Source organism: Protopterus annectens, chromosome 8.part0, assembly GCF_019279795.1.
Source record: "Protopterus annectens isolate FY-2018-M chromosome 8.part0, PAN1.0, whole genome shotgun sequence".
In the NCBI taxonomy this organism is placed as follows: Eukaryota; Metazoa; Chordata; order Ceratodontiformes; family Protopteridae; genus Protopterus; species Protopterus annectens.
In genome coordinates, this window is record NC_056741.1 from 662,947,719 (window position 1) to 662,975,413 (window position 27,695).

The 27,695-nt window shown below is 40.5% G+C and overlaps 1 protein-coding gene across 2 annotated transcripts in view; it reads left to right on the top strand.

The window, feature by feature from the left end:
• LOC122808972 (immunoglobulin kappa light chain-like) overlaps positions 1–27,695 on the top strand; it is a 308,520-nt gene that overhangs the window by 191,335 nt on the left and 89,490 nt on the right. For both annotated transcript variants that reach the window (XM_044080136.1, XM_044080137.1), the window contains exons 4-5: positions 7,402–7,557; positions 7,648–7,678. In XM_044080136.1, coding sequence (XP_043936071.1) covers positions 7,402–7,557; positions 7,648–7,678 — 187 coding nt within the window. The remainder of the gene's footprint in view (positions 1–7,401; positions 7,558–7,647; positions 7,679–27,695) is intronic.

Here is a 27,695-nt window from a genome sequence, read left to right on the forward strand (position 1 = left end):
TTTGTATCTTCATAGGTTCATGGGTTCATACTAGGCTATACACCCTAGGCCATTAGTAAGCCTAGCCAGAGTGTGTGTGTCTTTCGCCACCCCTTGCTATGTTCTATTATGGCCATTTATGAAGTTCTTCACTGTGCCTCTGTCTGGTCGTGACACAGTGAGGACCCCCAGTATACATGTACAGTCATCCATCCACTTGGCAATATTCCTGTTGAGGGGTGTCAGTGAGGGGCTCTGCCTACCATGGATTGGGATCCTGTTTCTGGGTGTGGAGAGCCTCTGGGTTATGTATCTGTCCCTCCAGCACATCTTATTTCATTATGTGTTGATGCTGACATCTGTGACTCTCACAGCTCCAATGGCTTTGATTTCCTGTGGTGGAGCATGTCCATTACTCCTGTGTTGGACATGGCCTTGTATAACAGACATACAATGCCTCTGTGTAGGCAGTCTGTGACTGCAGTCAGCTGGGGTGTCTACAGCCAGGCAGCATATGGCATATATTTCACACCCTTTATCCTGTTGGTGGGGTAACCGCTGCAGGTGTCACGTACGGTACATCCCATATGAGTCATTGTACTAGATTATGGATCTGATAAGGGAACAGTACAGCAGCACAGTGACCTCTGTTGATGTAGATGTGAATCCTTTCATGATACGGTGTCCATTATCGACAATCTTCATAGCCACATTGGCATTGTGAGTGTCACATGACAGATTAATCTCGACCTGTGTCCCTAGGTCCCTGATTACTCCTTGCAAACATAATGGTTTGACACCTATGTGGTAATTTGTGTGTACCTTGTCTGGTATTTGGTGGGACATTCATACTGTCCAGTGTCTTCAGGATGTCTGGGTGGAGTTCTTGTGTGTGAGAGTGTGGTCTGTCGCATGCTACAGACTGTACAGCAGTTTTGACTACAGTTATGTGCACATGGGTGGTCTCCGCTGCTTTGTGCATTGTCAGTTACCTGGCCATATGGGTGTCTGTGCTGCATATGGATACTCCCCCTCCTTTGATGTTTTGGTGCAGGTGTTGGGGCCATAACACATGATATGTGGCATAACCTAGTAGTGCTGGTGTGCTATCACTAGGCTTAAGCAGCAGGCTTCTGTCACTGCACAGACATCAATGTTCTCCATAATGGGAAGTGCCTCAGGGGCATGCATATTGCAGTTTACACATCTGGCATTGGTCAGCATTACCCTTATGTTTCCTACCACTTATGTTTTCTAGGGTGGTGGGTAGTCTTTTTGGCCTTGCCTACATACGGCTCTATGGAGGCGGCAAATGCCTTATCCAGTATCCAGACGCACACGGGTAACAGGTGCAAGCCATCCCTGGAACAGCAGCATGGCTTGTCATGCTTGACATCTCAAGCAGACAGACAATAGACCCTCTTGGACTGATAGCGGTAACTGTGCCAGCTGTTAAACATGAGCATACTGTGTTTGTACTGTGGCGTCATTCTTGGTGAGGGTTGGATGCTGCACACAGCCAGTGTCATACCGGCCTGGGGTACATACTCAGAGGGACCATCCATGTCTCTTTTCATGTTGACCAGGGAGGTACATCTCAGGTAATTCACACCAGCATGGACATTGAGTGCATCATATTTCTGCTTGCTTTGGGGTGACCTGCGTACTTGTGTTATGTGGCATTTTGTGTCAGCCTACAGGCAGCTTACTCTACCCTTTCCCTTGTTCAGTCTGGTGAGTGGGACAGCAGTGTGTCTGCCTATACAGACACCTATTACGACTGTATCAGGCATGTTGTTTCTCCTTCTGGCCTGTGACTGTTTGGCACCCCAGCTTTGCATACTATTCATTGCATGTGCTATGTTTGAAGGTTGTGGTTGCTTGTGATCTGCTTTGGAGGCTTCTGTTGGTGTGGTGTGTTTGTAATTAAGGCCTCCGGGAATATTTGTCTGTGTTTATGTGTTTGGTTTACAGTTGTGGTAGGTCTATGTAGGACTGGGTTTGTGGTGTATGTGGTTACCTTCTCCTCCTGACTAGTTTTGACAGTACTGAGTTGGTGGAGCTCAACCTCTGGTTTGGAAACATGGATGCATCTATCATATATTTGTATTTATTGGGGGGTGTTGTGGTTGTCTGTGTACTTGGGACTGGTGTCACATTGCCTCTGGATTCACAGATTCTACTTGTTGTGGCTGGACTTAGTGGATTGTATGTGTGGACATATGTTATTGCCATACTACTGGTCAGTGATTACTTCCCTTTTTATGTTTGCTCTATCATGTGGTAGCTTCCTCATTCTCTTGCATGGTTTGGTAATGGCTGGAGTCCAGCATGCCAGATGCCTGCGTGTATGGCATTGTGTGTTGTTGTTATTTGTGATTGCATACTCCAAGCATTCCTGGCTGTGTTCAGGGAATGCCTGTATAACATGTTCTGTGGTGTATCCCACATTCTGCACTTGCACAGGGCCTTTTGTGGATTCAACATCGGTTTTGAGGGCTGCAACCTATGCTTTACACATGTTTTTCACTGTGGTATTCTGGCCAGGGACTGGGGTCAGGATGTGTATATCCAGTGTGATTACTCTATGGTCTGGTCTTACCAGTGAGGGGTACACTTCTCATCTTGCCATCCAGTACACATGTTGCTGATTATCACATCCAGTATGCTTACCCCTCTTGTGGGAGTGGTACATTGTTCCTGGGCATTTTGGTTTATGGATTCTGGGAAATTTCTCCTACTGTGTTGGTGCTAGTATAATGCTCCCGGTGTATGTCTGGGTATTTTCAGTCAAGCAATATAATGTGGTTTGGGGGCTTGATATATTCATGTATTCTGACTTAGGCCAGGTGCAGTTCCTGGTATTAGGACAGTAGTCTGCAGCAGGCTATATACTGGGAGGCCATTTTAGCCATTGGTATTTGACCATGGCTAATCCATGCTGCTTCTTGTTGTGGTACCAACATGGGTGTGTGGTTATCCTTGCCATTTCTTGCTAGTCACCCTCCTTTTGTATCTTGTTCCATGTTTTGCGGCTGTACAGCACAGTATGAGGTGTGACCTGGTAGTGTTAGGGTGCTGATGTGAGCCTTGACCCAGTTCTCTATTACAGGACTGGTATCTATATTCTCTATACTGTGTGCATTTACACTGCACACATCTTGCTGTTTAGACATCTGTCATTGGGTAGCATTACATCTAGGTTCCTATCCCTTATAGAACCTATGAAGGTGGGTTTGTGTTTTGAGACTTACCTATTCAGGGCATGCTGTGGGTACTGACAGCCTTTGCCAGTATCCATGGGGCATGGCATGATAGGTGCACACCACCCCTAGCAGGTGGTGCATCATGTCATGCTCCGCATGTCTTTCCAGCCTGAAACACATTGGCTCCCATTTGACTAACTGCATTACTTCAGCCAGTTATTGCACTTGATCATCCCATCGTCATTTTGTGGCTTCATGCTTGGTGAGGGTGGATGTTAGTCAGGGTGCTCATGTGTGCATATAGTACATGGTGTTACATTACTTAACACATGGCATTCATACCTCAGGTGGTGCTGCAGGGCTGCCTCTGTCGGATGCGCATATTACACTTCCCTGTACATGTTTGTGAGCAGGTCAGGTCATTTTAGGCATCCATGTTATTATTTGAGTGAGTCAGAGGGGGTATCATTCCCAGGGTTCCTACTGAGCCAGTGTATGTGCTATGCATTGCCTCTTTGCCAAGGCCAGGGCATACTGGGCATGCCTCCTTCTGCCTACTGGGGCAGGCTCAGGTTATTCCTCCTCCGAGTCACGCTCTGCCTGTGATGGCCTTGGCAATGGTGGGGGGCTGTTTGGGCTGGCCCTATGCTAGTCCTGCTGCAGCTGTTTTCACAAGATCATATTATGTAGCATGGGACATACCATGACAATTTGGGTACATGTAGTTGGTGTGTACTGCAAGGCTCCACCAGATGTGTCCAGAAACCGGAACCGTGACTTGAGCAGCCCAAACACACGCTCTATTACATTACGTGTTTGTGCATGTGCCTCATTATGGCGTTCCTGTTCAGGTGTGTGTGTGTTTCTGATGGGTGTAATCAGCCACAGCTCCAGTGCATAACCTGCATCCCCCACTAGGTGTCCGTGTGGGATGCCCCCATTGGCAAATGTCTGGTACAGCTGCATCAAATGCCAGATGTGGGAATCGTGGTAACTCCCAGGGCAGCCAGCACACACATTCATTATTATGCCCTGGGCATCACACACGACCTGGCAGTTGAAGGAGGGGAAGCCCTTGCGGTTAATGTAGGCCCTACCCCGCTCACCGGCTGGTGCTTTGATGCATATGTGCATGCAGTCTATTGCACCCACTACCTCAGGGTTTTCCGCTATTTGCTGGAAGAGACGCATATTGCTGGCCAATACCTCACGGGCATTGGGGAAATATACATGATCACCAACATGTGCTGACATGGCATCCAGGAACTGGTGCAGTACCCTGGAGGCTGATGCCTGTGATATCCCCATCATATCGCCAGTTGGTCTCTGGAAGGTACCTGTTGATAGTATTCTTAGGCCAACACATACCTTGGTTTCCACTGGGATGGGTTCCCCTCTGTTGGTTCTGTGTGTGAGGCGTGGCCTGCACAGCTCAACTATTTACTGCAGGAGCTGTCTGTCCACTCTATAGTGCTCTACTATCTCCAGCTCATGTAACCCATGGTAGGTGACCCTGGGCCTGTACACGCTTCTCCGTCTCCTCACTGTGGGTTGTCTGGCACCATCTGCATTGTCACCACCCTCAGCAAGTCGCCTATGTCTCATTATGACAGCTATGGCAGCCCCTAACATTTCTGCTCTGAGTGAAGCTTTTTCAGTTTTCAATTCTATTAGCTTACTCCTGTCTTGCAGTGTCTCTTAAGAGAAACATCCTGCACTACTGTTTGCAGAGTTTTAAGTGCTGGGCTGGGCTACTATTCTGCCTGTGTAATTGCCTACTTATAATTGTTTTCACCTGCTAGCTTCAGCAGTTATCCCTGCTAGCTTCCTATTAATTCTGTTGCTTCCTTTTTCCTCTCTGTTTCCTCAGGGGGGAGCAACGTGCATACCACAAGAAACACGCTCACAGTGGCTTACATGCGCGCACACGTGCTTACACGGTTCAGAATCTACTTATTCGGGTTAAAACACACGTACACCCGCGCAAACACTGTTACACGTCCGCCAACAGCCTCCAACATACTCAGCCTGCCCTACACATGCGCACACCCGCGCAAACAGTGTTAAACATCTCCCAACACGCTCCCACATGCTCAGTCTGCCTTACACGCGCGCACACTGCCCTACTCGCGCTTCATGGCGTGCACACGTGCGCATGCACACCCAGCAAGAAACTTGGGTGTAAGTAACAGTGTACACCTTCCATTTCTTGACTTTCCATGACTTATCTAGTGGCACACCTCTTTCCTTGATCTGTGTCTGTCATCTGTCATGTTACACTGACCTCCAAAGAACTGCATTTCTTTCTACCATTCCCCCCTGTGATGTCACCTATCTCCTACTCTATTCCTCCCCCTTCTGTATCTCTTACACTACTCAGACTGTGCTCATTTGCTATGTGACTGTGAGATTCAGTATCCTAACCCTCATTTACATGAGATTGCCTACTAATGCTTAGTTACATGTCTTAGACTCAGCTTCTCCCCTTAGCAACCACTACACGGTGGCCATGTTGTTTTTGGTCTGCTGGTCCCTGCATTGTCATTCCATGTATTGCATGAAACCCACATTGTGGGTTTATAACCTTCTTTTTTATGATTTTATACAGCGCAGCCCGTTTGCGCGGGGCTGCGCTGGGTTTAAACATCGGTGATCGCCGAAAAAAAAATTATATTTTTAATATTTTGGCATCGGGTTATATTGCCAATGGCCACATATTTGGCCATTGGCATGCTGCCTGTGTCATATGCACCCTTTTTTTGGAGCTGACATGGCTCCATTGTGGAATTTGCAGAAACGTACTCAGTTGTCAACTGAGTACATTTCTGCAGCTAAAATGTCTCTTACACGGACTGGTTTCTGCTTCGTGGATCGCTAATATGCCTCATTTGCATACCTTTCGGCTGCAAGTGAGGTATTTAGCATGTCCACGCCCAGTCCGTGTAAGAGACGTTTTAGCTGGTCTCTTACACGGAGTTTAGGGCTGTTCCTGGATCGCGAGGCTTGCATGGAGTGTTGCACGTCTCTTACACTCCGTGCAAGCCTTCGTGAATCCTGCCCATTGTATATGACTTATAAGTCCTGAATTGGCTAGAATGGACTGAGTGCGGTTCAACTAAAGGAGACAGTCAAGCAAAATGGGGGGGAGTAGGGACAGACAGAAATAGTTTGACTGATAAATTTTGTGGATCAGGTGATAAAAAGACTGACAAATAATAAAACTCCCCAGATGCAAAGACTTTTTTGTGTCAATGCCCTAACTGTGGTTCTGAGCAGGGGAAAATTTTAAACATGAAGTACTAATGCCTGATAAGTGGAGAAGTGATGTTTTACAAATCAAATGATGATGTTTAATGTATGCTCTACAGTGTATAATATAACACACTTGTCTTTGTCTTTTAACAATATGCACGGAAATAAAATATTACTTTTCTGACTATTTTTAAATACCTGAACATGTTTTTTGAGTTTGGCCATTGCTTACGAAGTGTATGCAGTGCTATATGAAGAGGAGACCTAGCAGTATGGTAGATAGATGCATTAGTCTACATGATGAATATAGACACACATCACATAGTTTTATGGAACACACTTATTTTAGTACTTACCAATCCTTCCTATTTCTATAGGATCCTCAATAAAAAAAATCCATGTTTGATATCTGCCATAGAGTATTGTAAAGGGAAAAAGAGCAGTTTTCTTTACAAACAGCATGAGGCAAGTTTCTTCTGATGAAAATAAATAATTTATAGATTCAGTGTTATTTAATTGTGATGATTTGCAGTTTAGAACCAATGACTTCTGACATCATTTTTTTTCATTGTTAATATTTGCACTACTGTTATTGCATGTTCCTCCTTTAGCAAAGTAAATTCCTCCCATGAAGTTTTCAAGTCAACAGAGTACCATCTTAGGAATCATATTATAATAACTGCACATGCAAATGTCAGCAGGCTCAGCATGCCTTATTTACTTCTAAGTTATTAGTTGTACACATGAAAATGGTTTTACTGAGCAATTCAGTTTTGCACAACAGTATATACTGCACACACTCAATCTCTTTAAAAACTTATTAGTAAAATGTGTCATTGAGCTGTTCTGCACGTTATTTATACATATTTACAGTACTGCTGTCATGAAACACATAAGTTGCTAGTGAGATGTAGTGCTTTTGTTTGTTCACCATGTTTTTTTTTGCTTATTTTAATATTTCCAGGTCCTACAATAACGTCTGATGGTCTTGCTACAGTACCTTCTGATGGTAGTGTCGCTCAGCTTGGATTAATGTTTGGATTCTGTTTATCAGTCATTGCCCTTCTTCTTGTAGCAGTGATAGTTATTATACTCTGTTATCTGAGACAGTTAAGACGAGGTAAGGAATTTATATATTGTCTACGAATTTTGAAGCTTATTTTTCAATCAAAAATCATAATAAATGTTTTTCATGTCATCTTCTGTTTAGAATCTCCCAATGAAGGATATCAACCTGTACGGTAAGCTTGTTTCTAAATCATTTATATAATTTCACATACTTTTTTATAGGTTCATAGGTTAGCACTTGACTAGCTGTCCTTGCCAGCCTTTCTGAGTATAGCCAACTTCCCTCAAATGTGAGACTAAAACCCTATATCTTTTGTCCATGAGTTAACACATTAACCTTTACACCAACCCCCAATCCCCTTACATTTTTCCCCTGGAATCTTTATGTCTTGACACTGAGGTCATTTTTTGATATATATATATATATATATATATATATATATATATATATATATATATATATAGATTCACTTCATAACACTGAAAGCTCAAAACACTGAAACTCAAAACACTGAAATTTAAAAATTTTGAAAACTCAAAACACTGAAAACACTGAAAACACATATCATACATATGCTGAGTTTAAACAACATAAATCATAACACTTTCCACCAAGTGTAAGCAAGGGGGGCAAGCCCCCACACCCCCTGCTACTTATATATATCAACTCCAAGATTGCACTTCACTACACTAAGTGCAGTCTTGGAGATGATATATTTAAGTAGCAGGGGGTGTGGGGGGCTTGCCCTCCTTGCTTACACTTGGTGGAAAGTGTTATGATTTATGGTGTTTAAACTCAGTATATGTATGATATGTGTTTTCAGTGTTTTGAGTTTCAGTGTTTTGAGTTTTCAGTGTTTTGAAGTTTCAGTGTTTTGGTCTTCTATATTATGAAGTTTTCTTATTTTCAGTGTTTTGAGTTTTCAGTGTTATGAAGTGAATCCATAGATATAGACATAAGTGTAGGATATCATACCCAAAACTGAACCAACAGTGACTGAAGAATTCATACTGCATAAGTGAACCATCAGGCTGGGAATTTACCATGCATATATGCAACTAATGCAATAAAAACTGTGGCATTATTACCTCCCAGAAAAGGCACCAAGCAAACAGAATTCAATACTTCCTGTGCCATATACTTCATAATTAAATCAAATATAAATAAATATTGAACTACTACTACTATACGAGAACTAACAATTTGTAAATCAATGCAACATTAATTTTATCTATGTCTTTAATCAGATGTTCCAGCTATTAATTTTCAAGCAGGCATTTATGGCAAAAGATAAACAGGAAGATTGTAAAAGACGATTTAAATTTGGTAAAACTAGTATACTGTGCATCCAAGGAAGTGTTTTATCTGTTTTCAATACTGTTTTCTTAAAGGTGAAAATGGTGTATTTGACTTGGTAAGGAATGATGTTTTGCTCACAACTTTTGTCCTAAGATATAAATGGCCTTAGTAACACAGCAGGACTTATGAAAAGGGTTTAAAAGTGTAGAAAAAAACGAGGAGGATGAATACAATGTCATATTTGGGCTTTGGAACTGAAGAGTCCAAAGAGTATAAAACCATAACCTTTGTTAATTAATGCATATATCCAGACAGCTTTCTTAACATAACCCTGATTTGATAACTTGAGATCCAGAACTTGTCTGGAAAGGTGTGCTTTCTGTGAATGGTAACCATTTAATAAGAGGTGGATAAATGGTCTTGCAGGAAAAATAAAACAATGCAAAAGAGAAAACTGCAGTCACAAACATGGCTCAGTAACTACTTGTACAATTTAAAAATCCATTTAATATCAGCAGAAAATTGGTAAGCACTTTCATGCGGACATATGGCACTTCATCAGACCATAAAATAACAGCAGAACATAAGATAGATGAATATATCAGTACAAAACAATTATAAAAATTACATTTAAACATCCAATCCAAAAATCAGGTACAAAGAAGTAAACTAACAAAATGATACAAAGTTATGGCTCAATTACCTAATCAAGTCAAATGACTTCAGAATCGGTCTTAAGGGTACCTTACCATTAAGACCCAGACCTTTGTCTGCTTGTAATTTAACTATCCATATAATCTTATGTTGTTCAGTTATATTCCTAAAAAATCATCTAATCAAGGCCTTCTTCTAATAATTCAATAACCATAAATAAAAAAAAGTATGCTGATCATCATTGTCAATAATATGTTTGGCCAAAGTGCTCTTAACATCAGACTTATGAATACTGTTTACATGTTCTTTCATTCTTTTTCTCAAAGAGTGATTGGTCTTTCCCCACCTAAAGTGGTGAACACAAAGTGCAATGTGCTGAATAGACCAGATTCCTCATTGAACAATCTGTTTCTACTCTAAAAATAACTTAGTTTCCAGTAGTGTGGTGTATGAAATAATTTCTACTATCAATATAAATGCAAACATTACATGCTTCTCACAGTAATGTGCCAATAAATTCAGATGCCTGTACTCTATCCTGTCTAATTTTACTTTTGTATTTGGTTTCACAGCATAAGCGCCTCTCTAAAGATTTTTTGTTCTTAAAGCAAAAATGAGACTGCTCACCTGCCCACTGTCTAATCTTTTCTTCAGCTAGAATGATCGGCCAGTTGTTTTTGATCAATTGATATATGGCATTGACATCACTAGTATAAAATAAGGGAACTGGAAGTCCCTGATCATGAAATGGTTGATCTGGTCACCATTGCTCAGAAGTAAATGATGTAGAAAAATATGGTCTTGTTTTATTCTTCCTAGAGTTAAAAATATCTAACTTCATAGCATGTACTTCCTTTTTTTATGTGCTGTCTAAAAATTCATGATGTATATTTGTGTCATCTTTCCTGAAAATTATCATCATTATTGTTCAACTTTGACATCCTTATTCCCTGGCTTTTCAAAATATTTTTAAAAATATATTTCAAAATATACCCTGGGTGAATGCCTTACCTATGCAACACATTATTCCGGCAACAAGGTTTCCTATAAATGCCCATATCAAAAGATTGTTCAGCATTCTTCTTAACTCTAACATGTAAAAAATCAACCTCTGAATTTGAAAGCATATAAGTAAATTTTAAAAACATAGCGGTGGTATGTAGATATATAACAAAATCCATAAACAGCTTTTCTGATCCTGTCCATATCAAGAAAAATATCATTGTCAAACCTCCAGTAGAACTTAATATAAGGGGCATAGCTATTGCCACTAAGAGCATAAATTAATTTTTCTCCCATTGCTTCAAAGCCAGATTGGCGTAACAGTTTGCTCAAGGTGTACCCATGGCTATGCCTGACTTCTGCCAATAATAATTTTCATCAGAAAGAAAGAAATTCTTTTCTCATATCAATTCCAGAAAAAGGCAAATTAATTCAATTTGTTGGCTGCTATAATGACTATTGTCTATCAGAAAGGTTTTTACCAATTCAAGTCCTTGGTCATTGGGAAACATGGTAAACAATTAATTAATATCTAGGGTGACCATATAGCACTCCAGTTCAGTTACTGTAACTTGTGAAAAAGTAAATAGATCCTATTGAACTTTTTTTGTATCTCTCAGAACCATCCCTGCAGAATTTAATATAAGTCTAAGCTGTTTATCAATGAAAATAGAAAATGGCTCTATCAACCAACCACTTCCTGAAACAATGTCTTATTGGAGGAAGGGTTGGATGCTTATGCATTTTAGGTAGCCCATGAAAACTCAGGACCAATGGTCTTTTCACAATAAAATATTCATATAATTTAGAACGAATAATCTTACTGAGGAAACAATTATATACATTTAAATAGACTGATTTAATTTAGTCTCAATACTTAATTTATCTATTGAAATATAAGTCAGTAGATCAGACATCATTTTCATACTATTAAAATAAAACATTGAATCCATTACTATTAACACCCAGCCTTGTCTGTGGGGCAAATAGAGATTTCTGATTCATTCTCAAGTCTTGCTAGAGCCTCATGTTCCAGCTTAGTAAAATTACAGAATTTCTTACCATGATGTCCTTGTTAAGTACATCAAATAAATCACTTTCACTTATTTTACAAAAGGCTTCTAACAGTGGGTGCATGTTAGGAATAAATGTGCTAGGTTTTTGAAAGCATGGGGGACAGAGAAGCACTAGAAACACTTGTCTTTAGCACTAAAATGTGTGTAAATAATATCAGATTAGCTGGACAGTTACAAGCAGGCAAAGGTCTGCGTCTTAATGGTAAGGTACCTTTAAGACTGATTCTGAAGTCATGTGACTTGATTCAGTAAATGAGCGATAACTTTGTATATTTTTGTCAGTTTGCTTCTTTGTACCTAATTTTAGGGTTGGATGTTTGAAGATCATGCTTTTTTTAAATGTTTTGAGGGTTGATATATATATATATATATATATATATATATATATATATATATATATACAATATATATCTATATGTGTATGTGTGTGTGTGTGTGTGTGTGTGTGTGTGTGTGTGTGTGTGTGTGTGTGTGTGTGTGTGTCTTATATTCTGCTGTTATTTTATGGCTGTATGTCAGCATGATAGTGCTTACAGATTTTATACTAATATTAATTATAATTTTAAATCATCCAAGTGGTTCCTGAGCCATGTTTGTGACTGCAGTTTTCTCTTTTGTATTGTTTTATTTTTACTGCAAAACCATTTATCCACTACTAGGTACTTTTTTACTATATAGGTTCATAGGTTCATAGGTAGGTACTAGGCTATCAGCCCATGGGCCTAAGTAAGCCTAACCAACAATGTTCTCTGGCTTATGCCACCCAAGAAAGTTATTGTCCTGTGCCTTGGTTGAGCAGAGCCACAGAAGTGATCCCTGGGGTGTATTTCCTATTTCCCATACACTCATCAAGCTTTTTCTTCAAGAGTGCTAATGAGAAACTTTGCTTGACATAGATGGGTAGCTTTTTCCAGAGAATGGGAAGTCTCCTGGACAGGAGTCTATCCCTCCAGCATGTCCTGTTTATTGTGGTGACAAGGTTTAGGTCCCTAGAGCGTGTAGCTTGGAGGGATTGGGATTTCTTTAGGTATAGCATGTTCAACAGCTCTGAGTTTGACATAGCTTTATACGTTAGGCAGAGATCACCTCGGAGTAGGCGATATGCTATGGAGTAAAGCTGGAGTTTTTTGAGATGGTCAGTGTAGGGCATCTGTTTGAGGCCAGTAGTCCTCTTTGTAAAGTACTTCTGTGGCCTTTCCAGCTGCTGCAGATATCTTGTGAGGTACATTCCAAAAGGGGCATTGTACTCTCTAATGGGTCTAATGAGTGTTGAGTAGAAGGGGAACAATGACCTCTTTTTCCCAGATGAGAACCCTTTTGTGATGAGGTGTGCCATGTAGAAGGATTTCCTGACTACTGTGGCGATGTGATTATCAAAGGAGAGACTACTGTCCACCTGGGTCTCAAGGTCTCTTATCACACATTAGGTGTTAAGTAGATGGCTGCCTTTGTGGTAGTTCATGGGTACAGAGTTTTTACCAAAGGGGATGACAATGCACTTTTTGGCATTGAGCTTGAGGGCATGGCTCGGACACCAGGCATTGGTCACAATGAGGCCCTTCTGTAGGATGTCCACATCATTTGGGGACTCAACTATGGCTCCTAGTTTGCAGTCATCTGTGAACTTCATTAGCCAATGGCCTTCTGTGTTAGCCTGTACATCAGAGAAGTAGATACAAAACAGGAGAGGTCCCAGGACTGAACCCTGTGGTTCTCTACTTGTCACTGGTTTGAAGTCAGATTTGGTGTCTGCAACTTTTACAGTATGGGTTCTGTCAGTGAGCCAGTTGGCAATACATCTTGTAATGTAGGGATTTATACCTAGTTTAGTGAGTTTAGCTATAATTCCAGAATGGGGGATGGTGTTGAAAGCCTTGGCAAGGTCAAGATAGGCTGTATGAACCACCTTACCCTCATCTACAGCTTTGGTGACTGCCTCAAAGAAGTCAATCAGTTTCAGGAGGCATGATCTGCCTTTCACAAACCTGAACCGGGTGGGGGCCCAGAGTTTGGAGGTTACCAATATCTTTGTTTATGAGTTCCATGATAATACGTTCCATGGCCTTACAGACCAGGCTCATCAGGCTAATAGGGCGATATGTCCCGGGATCAGTAGTGTCTCCCCCTTTGTGGAGTGGGATAATTGTTGCTGTCCACCATTCAGTGGGCACAAAGCCTGACATGAGGCTATGATTAAACATGGTGCTTAGGTGGGGAGCCAGTTTGTTCTGAAGTCATGTAAAACATAGTTTGAGATGTTGTCCTGTCCCATGGATGCTGTGTTTTTTACTTTAGAGAGAGCAACTTTTATCTGTGTAGTTGTGATTACAGGGACTCTGCATTCTTTCTGAATAGATATGGACCCTTTAGGGGATATGATGGTGGTAAAATTAGCACTGAACCTGTCTTTCAGGATGTTGGCAATATCAGCTGGTTTTGTAATTTTCATGCCATTGTGCTGTAAATCAGAACAGATCTGAGTATTGCCACTGAGATTCTTGACATCGCTATAGAATGCTTTGTGGTTGTTCCTTAGGATCAGTGTCAATTTTGTTTTTGTAGTTCGCTTTGGAGGATCTTATAAGGGATCTCAGCTTCTTACTTAGGCTGACCAGGGAGGTCCTCCACTCATGGGATTTTACTCTCTTTTGCAACAGTTTTTTGCTTCTTTTTTAGAGTTTGTTTATGGCAGGAGACCACCAGATTGGCTTCCTTTTTCTTGGCAGAAAGCATCTTGGTTCTGTTTGGGATAGCATGATCCATGCTCTTGTGTGAGTGCTTATAGAGTGCATTTGTGTAGGATTCAGCAGTTGTAACTGTATTGTCCATCTGCATGGATGTCTTAAAGCTCACCACTTCTGTCTTAGGAATCATGAAGTTGGCTTTGGAGACATTTTTTTACCATGGTTTTCTTAATGGGGGGGTGGATGCGAGATGTGGATATCTAGGTTGATTAGCTTATGGTTGGATTTGACTAATGAGGATTTGACTTCAGGTGTGGAACACTAGTCACTCATGTTGGTAATGACTAAGTCTAGGATAAGGTTGCCCCTGGTGGGGGTGTGGATAAGTTGATCCAGGACATTGGAATTTATGAATTCCAGAAAGCATTGAGTGAAAGAGTTGGTACATAAGTAGTTTTCCCAGTTAATAGTAGGATAGTTGAAATTGCCCATTATTAGGGTGTTTGCTTGAACCCTAATATTTTCCAGTATATCAAGAAAAGAGGAGTGGGAATCCTCGGGCATGGTGGAGGACCTGTAGCAAACTACAATTTGGATTGCGTTTTTGCCCAGAGTTAGTTGCACTTGGATAACCTCAGATGCATTATGCTGAACAACTAGCCTGGAGGTCTGGATATCCTTAATGAATATGGACACACCTCTACCTTTGGTGTTCCGGTCCAGTTTAGGTGGCGGAAAAGTGTGGTAAGAGTTATAGCCTGGTAATGTAGGGGTGCTCTCTGAAGCCTTGAACCAGGTCTCAGTCACTGCACAGATATTGATGTTCTCCATTTTAAGGAATGCCTCGAGGGAGTGCATTTTGAGATTTAGACTTCTAGCATTGAGTAGCACTACCCTCAGTTTTTGCTTGCCTGTTCCTGTTATGGTGGTAAATTTGTCATTTGAACCTTGCCTCAAAAAAGGCACTATAGGGGTGGCAAGAGCCTTAGCCAGTATCCGGAATTCCAGTGGTGACAGGTGCAGGCCATCTCTGGCAAAGCATCGTGGTCTGTCGACCATGTCATCCCAGGCAGACAGATACTGGATCTCCTTAGAATGGCACCAGAAGCTTATCTAATTGTTGAAGTCAGTAATTTTGTCCTTGTACTGCAGTATCATTCTGGACGATGGCAGGATGCTACTCAGGGCTAGGGTCACACCTGCCTGGGCTACAAGACTGGAGAGCTCTTTCATGTGTCTTTTCATGTAGTCTATGGAGGTACGTCTGAAGTCATTCACACCAACATGGACAATGGCAGTCATATTTGTACTTGTTGTGGAGTGACCTGAGTGCATGGGTTATGTGGCAGATCCTGGCACCCAACAGGCAGCTGACAGTAACCTTTTCCTTGTTTAGCCTGGTGAGTGGGTCATCAGTGTGCCTGACTATAGAGTCACCTATGACTAGTGTGTTGGGTATGTTGTTTTGCCTTATAGGCTGTGGTTGAGTAGCACACTGAGTCTGTGGGCTATGCGTCATTTGGGTTGTGTTGGGTGGTGGTGGTTGCTTGCATTTCTGCTTTGGAGGTCTCTGTTGTTTGAGCAGATAATTACTGAGAGCGTCCGTGAATGTTTTTGTGTTTCTAGGTTTGGATTTTGATGGTGTAGATTTAGTGGGACTATGTGATGAATGTGGTGTGGTGCAAGTGTTTGCCTTCTCTTCTTGACTGTCAAGTTCAGTCTTGGTTGGAGAGAGCTTTACCTCCAGTTTGGCTGGATAAGTGCATCTCTCACAGGTTGTAGTGTTGGGTGGTAGGAGCAGAGGGTTGTCTGTGTACATGAGGCAATTGCTACATTGCCCCAAGATGCCCAGATTCATCAGATAGACAGGGGTGAACATTAGAAGATGACCCTTGGACATGCCTGAATAGAAAACAATTTTCCTCTTGATAAGTGAGGAAAGTGAGTACAAGAGCTGTTTTTCTCTAAACAAGTGAGGAAAGTAAGTAAAAAAAAATGTTTTCCTCTAGGTAATGAGGAAGGGTGAGTGTTGTAGTAATTTGTAGCTTATTTAGTGCTTACAACAAGTTCTGAACAGGTGCTGAGCACAAATAACCAAATTCAAGTGCTCAAACTAAGAATCTGTATCTGAACTAGACTAGTTACAGGAAAGAAACAAATGCAAATGCAGGCTTTTAAATCAGAAAGTTGAAAGAGATGGAAAAATTGCCCAAACGGCCAATAAGTACAATTTCTGGGCCAGAAACCATACCTTAAGTGGTAGATAGGTTACCTAGTGCTTACCATTCCCACTGATAAGCTAGCAGGCTTCCCTCCAACACAGAAAGGCTTGGGGGCCTCAGGAGCTTACAAACAGTACTGGATACAACAAATCTGTATCTGGACTAGACTAGTTCCAGGAAAGGAACAAAGTGCAAATGCGGGCTTTTAAATCAGAAAGTTGATAGAGATGGAAAAACTGCACAAACAGCCAATAACTACAATTCCTGTGCCAGAAACCACTCCATATGTGGTAGATAGGTTACCTAGTGCTTACCACTCCCACTGATAAGCTAGTAGGCTTCCCTGCAATACAGACAGGCTTGGGGGGGCTCAGAAGCTTACAAACAGTCCTGGATATAGTAAATCTTTATCTGGACTAGACTGGTTACAGGAAAGGCAGGAAACAAGCGTATTTACTTTATGTTACAGTTAAGCAGAACACAAGCAGATTCTAGCAAAGTTTTTTTTTTTTTTGTAAAGGAGAGGGAGAGAGGAGAAGCATAAGATAACTCAAGGTTAGGAAACTAAGTGGGTTGGCCTTCTCAAATGTTGTCTCTGTATTAGGTAGAAAAAGCTAATGACACTAGACTGGGTGGAGTGTCCCAGATCAAATTTACAGTAGGGGTGGGCAACTGCAAAGCCACCAAGTATAACAGCAAGACACCAGCAGGGAGGGAGGGTGGAGAACAATACTAAAGCTACTAGCCTATACTCCTTTAGACAGTAAACACTACAGAAATGTTTATTACAGCAGCAGTGAGCCACAAAATGAAAATTTTAAACAGATAAAGGAGCCAAGAGATTCTACAGAATGATTTTAACTGCAAACAAATCAGTTATATGATACACTCCTTGGCAGGAAATCAGAGCAAACAAATAGATGCTTAACAAGTACAGAAAATTTCCCATTAATACATTTCACACATCTTCTTTAACTACTGTGGAGCATGGCCAAGGGTTATGACATTGGACTGATAATTTGAATCCTAATAAGAAAATGGAATGGTTTGATAAAGTTGTCCATGTTGAGAACAACCCATTACTATTTCAATTTGTTAGTCAAACAAGTTTGTGCAGATTTGGCTACTTTTGGTATGGAGTTTTGTAATTCTGATGCTTGCAGCTAGGAAATGATCTTTTCAAGTTAAAATGGCTACAATGCCAACAACTTAATTTAGAAGCTTGTCTTAATTTTAAGGTAATTCAGAGGGGCCTTAGACTGCTAAAAATGCCATATAGTAAAATGCATCCAGATCTCATGAGGAAGTGGCATAAACTAAATATGGGCACTAGTTTTGAGTATATGAAATGGCTTATAGACTTTTTAAGCCTGTAGAAAACTCCATTTTAAGTAATCCGAATAAGAAGCAACACAATATCATAAGCGAATATCCAGTGCAGATATATCAATCAACTCTGGATGAAATTATTAATAATGTATCTTCCTATGAACATCATTTACAGAACCAAAAGTAGAGAAAACATGAATGAGACAACTTAGATTTTAAGTACAGCAATGTTTTTTTTTTGTAGTTGAAGACTAGTAGAGTGAATAGAACATCAGTGGCAGATAATGGGGTACAGACATCCACAGAACAGATACCCAGTGTTGGTCCTTCAGCACCATCTAATACTCTGACAATTAATCCATCTACAGCTAGTCCTATGAACGTGGTTACACCTGATATTCAAAGTGATGTTTGTAGAAAAGTCCCTATGACACTGAAGCACAAGAAGGTCTTTCCCTGGCTTCCACTTCCCATCAGGAATACAGGTTTTGCTCTGATGAATTGCTCACAGAGTCATGGAAGAAAGAGCAGGAATTGATCTGCAGAAACAGGGCCGCAAAAGACCATCAAGCAGATAAGGGATGTGGAACCAAATCAAGGATTATTAATATTTCATCAAAAGTTCTTTCTGATTCTCAGATTTTGGTTTTAGAGAAGGAATTCTCTTTTCTTCTTGACTTCACAGATGCTCTGTTTTTGACCTGAGATTATTTGCATGCAATTTCATTTTAAAAACATTTTTTTCTAATGCTTTTATCCATCATGCTTTCAACAAACCTAGCACATTGATTCCTAACATGCACCCTCTGTTAGAAGCCTTTTGTAAAACCTGTGAAAATAACTTATTTGAGGTGCTTAATAAGGACCATTATGGTAAAACATTCTGTAATTTAACTAAGTGGAAATTATGTTGTCTGATCCACTGACTTACAGTTTGATAGATGAATTAAGTATTGAGACAATGATTAGAACAGTTCATTCAATGGTATACGATTGTTTCCTCAGTAAGATTATAAGTTCTGAATTATATGAATATTTTATTGTGGAAAGACCATTGGTCCTGATTTTTCATGGGCTACCTAAAATACATAAACCTCCAACCCTTCCACTAATGTGGCCAATCATTTCAGGATGAAGTTGGTTGACAGAGCCATTTTCTATTATTGTTGATAAGAAGCTTAGACCTATATTAGATTCTACAGGGATGGTTCTGAAAGATGCCAAACATTTCTAAAGGATGTATTTACTTTTTTGTAAGCTACATTAATTGAATCATAGTGCTATATGATCACTATAGATCTTATTTCACTATTTATCATGATACCCATTGTCCAAAGACTTGAATTGGTAACAACCTTTCTCATAGATAATGCTTATTATAGAAGCCAACATACTGATTTGATTTGCCTTTTATTAGAATTGAAATTAGAAAATAATGTCTTTATTTTTCATAGAAGAATATTATTGGCAGAAGTTAGGCATAGCCATGGGTATGCCTTGTGTGAAAAGTTATGCTAATATGGCTTTGGCACAATGGGAGAAGGATTATGTTCTTAGTGGGAATAGCTATGCCCCTTATATTAAGTTCCATTTGAGGTTTGTCAATGATATTTTTATGATATGAACAGGATCAGAATGTCTGTTTATGGACTTTGCTATACATCTACATACCACCACTACATTTTTAGAATTTACTTATAACCTCTCAAATTCAAAGAATGATTTTTTAAATGTTAGAGTTTAGAGGAATGTTGACCGATCTTTTGATATGGGCCTTTATAGGAAACCTTGTTGCTAGAATAATGTGTTGTATAGGTATAGCATGCACTCAGGGTATATTTTTAAATATATTTTTTAAAATATTTTGAAAAGCCAGAGAATGAGAATGTCAAGGTTGGACAATAATGATGATACTTTTTAGAAGGATGTAACAAATTTACATAATGAATTATTAGATAGATGGTATGAAAAGGCAGAAGTAGATGCTATGAAGTTAGATATTTTTTAGGTCTAGGAAGAATAAAGCTAGACCATTTTTTCTACACTAACAACAGTTACCGGATCAACCATTTAATGATCAGAGACTTTCCATTCCCTTATTTTATACTTATTTTATACTACTATTTTATACTAGTGATGTCAATGCCATATGCCTAGTGTACAGAAACAACTGCATGATCCTGCTAACTGATGAAAAGATTAGGCAGTGGGCAAGTGAGCAGCCTCATTTTTGTTTTAAGAACAAGAAATATTTAAAGAAGCTCTTATGCTATGAAAACAACTGCAAAAGTAAAATTAGACTGGATAGAGTACAGACATTTGATTTTATCAACACTTTACTGTGTGAAGTATTTAATGTTTACACTTATATTGATAATGAAAATTATTTCATATGCCCCACTACTGGTAAAAAATATTTTTAGAGTAAAACCAGATTGTTCAACAAGGATTCTGGTCTATTTAGCACATTGCACTTTGTGTTCATCATTTTATGTCGGAAAGATGATTCGCTTTTTGAATGAGAGAGCATATAAACAGTATTCGTAAGTCTGATGTTAATAGCACTTTGACTAAACATATTATTGACAATGATGGTCAACATACTTTTTTATTCATTGAAATTGAGTTCTTAGAAGAAGGACTTAGATTAGCTGACTTTAGGAATATAACTGAACAATATGAGTTTAGATGGATAGCTAATTTACAAGTGGACAAAGACCTGGGTCTTAATAGTAAGGTACCTTTCAGATAGATTCTGAAGTCTCGAAACTTGATTCAGAAATTCAGGCGTAACTTCATATCCTTTTGTATGTTTACTTCTTTGTATATGATTTTAGGATTGTACGTTTGAAGGTCATGTGGTGTTGAAATGTTTTGTATTTACATAAATGTAGATATATATATATATATATATATATATATATATATATATGTATATATATGTATTGGTTCCTATCAGATTGCTGAAAGCTCATTTCACTGAAACTCATTTCACCAAAACCAAATCACTGAAAACTCATTTTGCCGAACTCATTTCACCGAAAATAGTACAAGCAGTGTATATGCCCTTTTCCCCACTGTAGTGCAACCCTGGAGTTGGAATATATAAGTAGGGGGGTGTGGGGGGTGCAGCCCCCCACATTGGTGGGTGTTGGGGGTATAGCCCCCCAACTAGCTTCATTTTATACTGTCCAGTTCCTATTAACTAGGTAAGTTAGTAGCTAGTTAGTAGTCAGTAGTCAGTAGCTGCACACCCCCTACTTATATATACTAACTCCAGGGTCGCACTACAGTGGGGAAAAGGCCATATACACTGCCTGTACTATTTTTGGTGAAATGAGTTTTCAGCGAAATGAGTTTTCAGCGATTTGGTCTTGGTAAAATGAGTTTCGGTGAAATGAGCTTTCTGCGATTTGATAGGAACCCATATATATATATATATATATATATATATATATATATATATATATATATATACATATATATATATATATATCTTATGTTCTGCTGTCCACTGTTATTTTATGGTCTGATGAAGAGCTGTATGTCACCAAGAAAGTGCTCACCGATTTAAATGAATTTTTAAATCATCCAAGTAGTTCCTGAGCTGTGTTTAAAACTACAATTTTCTCTTTTGTATTGATAACCATAGAATGTTTCCCAAGAAGAAACAGAGGTGCCTCTGATTTGGATCAAGTATTGTCCACAAGCATAAGTTATAGAAACACGTCTGTTTTGTGGCATTCTGTAGTGTTTATTGTCTGTAGGCTAATACCTTTAGTATTGTCCTAGTTTAGATTTGCTGGCTTTGGGCCTGTTTGTTTCTACAGTGATTGTTCAAAGCACATGAACAGGCCATCTTGAATTAGCAGAAGCCTTTCTTTACCTTGGCTAGATTGTGTTAATTGGCTGCTGGCTAGTGGGGGCTGGTTCTTTTGTGCTTTATTAAAAAAAAAAAAAAAACAGTTGTCTAAGGTTCTATCTTCTGGCATGTAAGCCTTAACTTTGAGAGGATTTGTGTCTATACACACTGAGCAGAGTGGAGGAGGGGTGTTAACTACAACTCTGAGCTGAGATATATAAGTATCCTTTTTTTGGATTATTTATACTGATTATTGTTTCTAGCAGTTTATATATAGCACTTTTTATTGCCTGTTGCATAGTTTTTAGTGTATTTTATTGCTATTAACTAATATGCACGGGTAACTGATTTGTTTGCAGATAAAAGCATTCTGTAGAGTCTCTTTGCTCCTTTATCTGTTTAAAAACTTTCATTTTGTGGCTTTCTGTAGTGTTTACTGTCTGTAGGCTAATAACTTTAGTATTGGTCCCCACCCTCCTTCCCTGTTGGTGTCTTGTTATTATACTTGGTGGCTTTGCAGTTGCCTACCCCTACTTTAAGTCTGATATGGGACACTCCTCCCAGTCTAGTGTCATTAGCTCATTCTACCTAATACAGAGAGAACATCTGAGAATGCCTTCTGTTTCTCCTTTTTCCCTTTCAAAAAAATTTGCCTGAATCTCCTTGTGTTCTGACTGTGCTTCTCAAACATTTTGGAAATATAGACTATATTTTAGAGCATTTATTATAACTGTAATTGCCTTAATATTGCTACAACTCAAGTGCTCTAGGTTGCACTGCATCTGAATTGTTTGTCTGTTTTAGCTGCTTTTCTGTATATATAGACTTCTCTGTATATGTAGACTAGCTACTTATTCTGCTGTATTACTGCCTCTTAAATCATTTTTCAGTTGTGCACTTGCCTTGTTTCATTTAAAAAGTTTTAAATTGCTAATTTTGTAGAGTTCTAATTGCATTTACTGTTTAGGACTACACATTCAAGTGTGTTAGCCTTTTCTGTGTTTATTTACTGTATTATTGCATTGTTTAGCCTGTTTCAACAAAAAAAAGTACTATCTTGTTTTTTTGTTTCCCACCTTTCCTAGCCAGTCCATATCCCAGGCTTTGCTTGTCTCAGGACTTTATTTTCTGTGTTCAGAGCTATCCAAACCTTGCTGTGGTAGAGGGAAGTCCTACTGCTTGTACTGCCTATCTAATGCTAGAGGACTGGTTTCCAGCTCTGAAATTGTAATTGTATTAGCCTTTTGGGGATGATTTCTATCCCTTTCAATTTTCTGGCTTAAAAACGCGTGTGTTTGCACATTTTTCGCATTGTGCAGCACTGTGAGGCTACAGTTAAACTATTCCAGGTGCCAGAAAGTCTGTTCTTCAAATTTTCCCTTAGAACTAGCTGGTTTCTCAGTAGTAGCACTAAAATCTGAACCCCTGTGACTAGCACTTGTTCTAGAACCTGCTGAAAAGCACTAGGAAGCCTGAAACTGATACAAGCATTCAACTCTCATTGTCAATAAGGAGAAATTAATTGTAGGCACTAAACAGCCTATAATTGCAAAGTACATTGCAAAGGTAAGGGAAAAACAGCTCTTAAACTTAAAACAAAGCACCTAAACAGGCATGTCCAAGGGTCAGCTTCCGGTGATTTCTCCTGTCTACCTGGTGAATCTGGGTATACTGGGGCAATGCGGCAACTGCCTCATGTACACAGACAATCCTGTCCTCCTACCACCCAACACTACAACCTGCGAGAGATGTACTTACATAGCCAAACTAGAAGCAAAGCTCTCTCCGGCCAAGATTGTGCTAGACAGTCAAGAGGAGAAGGTTAACACCTGCACTACACCTCAAGCAACTCATAGCCCTTCAAAACCCACACCATCAACACCCACACATAGCAACACTAAATCCACATATGCGGAGGCCCTTAACATTAACCTGCCCAAGCAACAAGGACCTCCGAAGCTGAAATGCAAACAAACACCAGTCACAACCAAAGTGACACATAGCTCACAACACCAGTGTGCCACCCAACAACAGCCCCTAAGGCAAGACAATGTACCCAACACACTAGTCATAGGTGACTCTATAGTCAGGCACACTGATGTCCCAATCACCAGGTTGAAAAAGGAGAAAATTACAGTCAGCTGCTTGTCAGGTGCCAGGATCTGCCACATAATGCATTCACTCAAGTACTCCACAACAAATACAAATACAACTCTGTCATTGTCCATGCTGGAGTGAATGACTTGAGAAGTACCTCCCTGAACTACATGAAAAGAGACATGGAAGAGCTCTTGGATCATGTGGCCCAGGCAGGTATGACCCTAGCCCTGAGTAGCATCCTGCCTTTGCCCAGAATGATACCACATTATAAGGACAAAATGATTGACTTCAACAATTGGCTAAGCTTCTGGTGTCATTCAAAGGGGATCCAGTATCTGTCTACCTGAGAAGACATGATCGACAAACCACAATGCTTTGCCAGAGATGGTCTGCACCTGTCATCCCTGGGATTCAGGTTATTGGCTGAAGCTCTTGCCACCACTATAGTGCCTTTTTTAGGCAAGGTTCAAAGGATAAAACCACCACCGTAACAGATACATGCATGCAAAATCTGAAGGTAATGCTACTCAATGCTAGAAGTCTAAACCTCAAAATACACTCTCTCAAGTCACTCCTAAAAATGGAGAACATCGATATCTGTGCAGTAACTGAGACCTGGTTCAAGGTTCCAGAGAGCACCCCTGCAATACCAGGCTACAACACTTACCACACTTTTCGGCCATAAAACCAAAACCGAAAGACTAAAGGTGGAGGAGTGTCCATATTCACCAAGGATATTCACACCTCCAGGCTAGTTGCCCAACACAATGCATCTGAAAATCTCCAGGTGCAACTAACACTAGGTAAGACTGCAATCCAAATTGTAGCTTGCTACGGATCCCCCACCATGCCCCAAGATTCTCACTACACCTTTCTAAACATACTGGAAAATATTAAGATAGAACCAAACACCCCAGTACTGGGTGATTTTAACTACCCTGCCATTAACTGGGAAAACTACTTGGTTACCAACTCCTTTTCCCAACGGTTCTTGGAATTCATAAATTCCAATGCCCTGGATCAACTAATCCATTGTCCCACCAGGGGCTCCAATATCCTAGACCTGGTCATTACCAACATGGGAGATAGATGCTCCACACCAGTGTTCACCCCCTGATTGGTCAGGTCTGAAAAAAAGCAAATCACCCTTGACATCCACATCCCACCCCCACACCCACCCAGTAAGGAAACCTCCTTAAAAAACTTCTCCAAAGCCAACTTCATGCTACTGAAGTCAGAAGTGACAAACTTCACAACACCCATGCAGACAGGATCTAAACGTTTGACTGCAGAATCCTACACTAAGGCACTGTACGAGCACATCCACTCATGCATGAATCATGCCATCCCAAATAGAGCCAAGATGCTCTTCTCCAAAAAAAGGAAGCCAATCTGGTGGTCCCCTGCTATAAACAAACTATGCAACAGAAGAAAGAAACTGTTGCAGAAAAGAGGAAAATCCCAGGATGGAAAAAACTTCCTCACCAGCCTCAGTAAGAAGCTAAGATCCCTTATAAAATCCTCAAAATCTAGTAACGAAAATAAAATTGCCAAAGATTCCAAAGACAACCACAAGGCATTATATAGTTATGTCAAGAATCTAAATGGCAATGCTCAGATCTGATCTGAGCTACAACAGAATGACATTAAATATACTGACCCCAAGGATATTGTCAATATCCTGGCAGATTGATTTAGTGTCAACTTCACCCCTCTCTCACCCCCTAAAGGGCCCACCTAAATACCAAAAGATTGTCAAATTCTGGTAATCATGGCCACACAGGTAGAAACTGCACTCTCCAAAGCTAAGAATACAGCATCCATGGGACCAGATGACATGCCAGACTGTGCACTACATGAACTACAAAATGAACTGGCACCTTACTTAAGTGTCATGTTTAATCATAGCCTTACCTCAGGCTTCATGCCCACTGAGTGGTGCACAGCTACAGTTATCCCAATCCACAAGGGGGGATCCGCCTTGGATCATTGCAACTACTGTCCTCTCAGTCTGACAAGCCTGATCTGCAAAGACATGGAATGCATTATCAAGGAACTTATAAACAAAGACATTGGCAACCTTCAAACACTAGACCCCACCCAGTTTGGGTTTGTGAAAGGCCCATCTTGTCTTCTGAATCAGACTGACTTCTTCGAATTAGTCTCCAGAGCTGTGGACGAGGGTAAGGTGGTCTACACTGCCTATATGATCTCGCCAAGGCCTTCAACACCATCCCCCACTCTGGAATCATAGATAAACTTACTAAGCTGGGCATAAATCCCTATGTCACATGATGGGTTGCCAACTGGCTTACTGACAGAACCCAGACAGTAAAAGTAGCGACTCCAAATCCAGCTCCAGACAAGTGACAAGTGGAGTACCTCAGGGATTAGTCCTAGGACCACTCTTGTTTGGCATCTACTTCTCTGAAGTACAGGCCAACACTAAGGGACTCTGGCTAACAAAGTTCGCAGATGGCTGCAAACTGGGAGCCATTACTGAATCCTCAAATGATGTGGCTATTCTACAAAAGGGAAAAAAACATGTACCCATGAATTACCACATAAGAGCACAAACCAAGACAGCTGAATCACTGAGGCTAACGCTGAATGTCCAAAAGTAAAAGCAAAGTTTCTGGTGGATTAATCCACAAAATACATCCAGTATCCATTTTAAAATTAATCTAATGATTCCAGTTAAAAAGAACAAGAACAAGTTTTTCGTCTACCCTTCTAGCATGTCGAGGGATCAGTTGCTAGTGTCCTCTCCTGCTCAGCTGGTGAACCTGGGAATATTGAGGCAATGTTTCAATTGCCTCATGTACCTGAACAACCCTTTCCTCCTCCCACAAAACACAAATACATGCGAGAGATGCAACTATACGGCCAAACTGGAGGCTGAGCTCTCTCAACATAGGACTGGCAAGACCAGTCAGGAGGAGAAGGTTACCACACACACTATAGACCCAGTCTCACATAGTACCATTACAACCTCAAATCATACACATAAACACACAAAGACATACTCGGAGGCTCTGATCAAAAATCTACCAAAACAGCAGAGGCCACCAAAGCAGACACCCAAACAACCACCACCTCAGAACACAACACCGCAACACATAGACCTCACAGTCAGAGTGTCAAACAGTCACAGCCCTTAAGGCCAAACACAATGCCAGACACACTAGTCATTGGTGACTCCATAGTCAGACACACTGATGTCCCGCTCACCAGACTGAGTAAGGAGAAGGTCACAGTAAGCTGCCTGTCGGGCTAGAATCCGCCACATAGCAAGCACTCAGGTCTCTCAACAGCAGGTACAAATATGACTCAGTCATTGTCGGACTACATGAAAAGAGACATTGAGGAGCTCTCTGATTATGTAGCCCAGGCAGGTATGACCCTGACCTTGAGCAGTATCCTACCTTCACCAAGAATGATGCCACAATACAGAGATAAGATGATCAGCTTTAACAATTGGCTTAAACACTGGTGTCATTCAAAGGGGATCCAGTATCTGTCTGCCTGGGATGACATGCTGGACAAGCCACGCCGGCTTGCACCTGTCACCCTGGGATTCGGATATTGGCAAAGGCTCTTGCCACCCCATAGTGCCTTTTTAGGCAAGGCTCAAATTCTAAACCTACCACCCTAGAACACAAAAAGGAAAAAACTAAGGGTAATGCTGCTCAATGCCAGAAGTCTAAATCTCAAAATGCACTTTTCGAGGCCCTTCTCAGTATGGAGAACATCGATGTCTGTGCTGTGACAGAAACCTGGTTCAAGGCTCCTGAGAGCACCCCAGCGCTATCAGGTTTTACCTCATATCATGCTCGGCCCCAAAATCCGGACAATACCAAGAAAGGAGGGTATCCATATTCATCAAGGACACCCACACCTCAAGACTGATGCATCGGAGACCATCCAGGTGCAATTAACCGTAGGCAAGACTGCTCTGCAA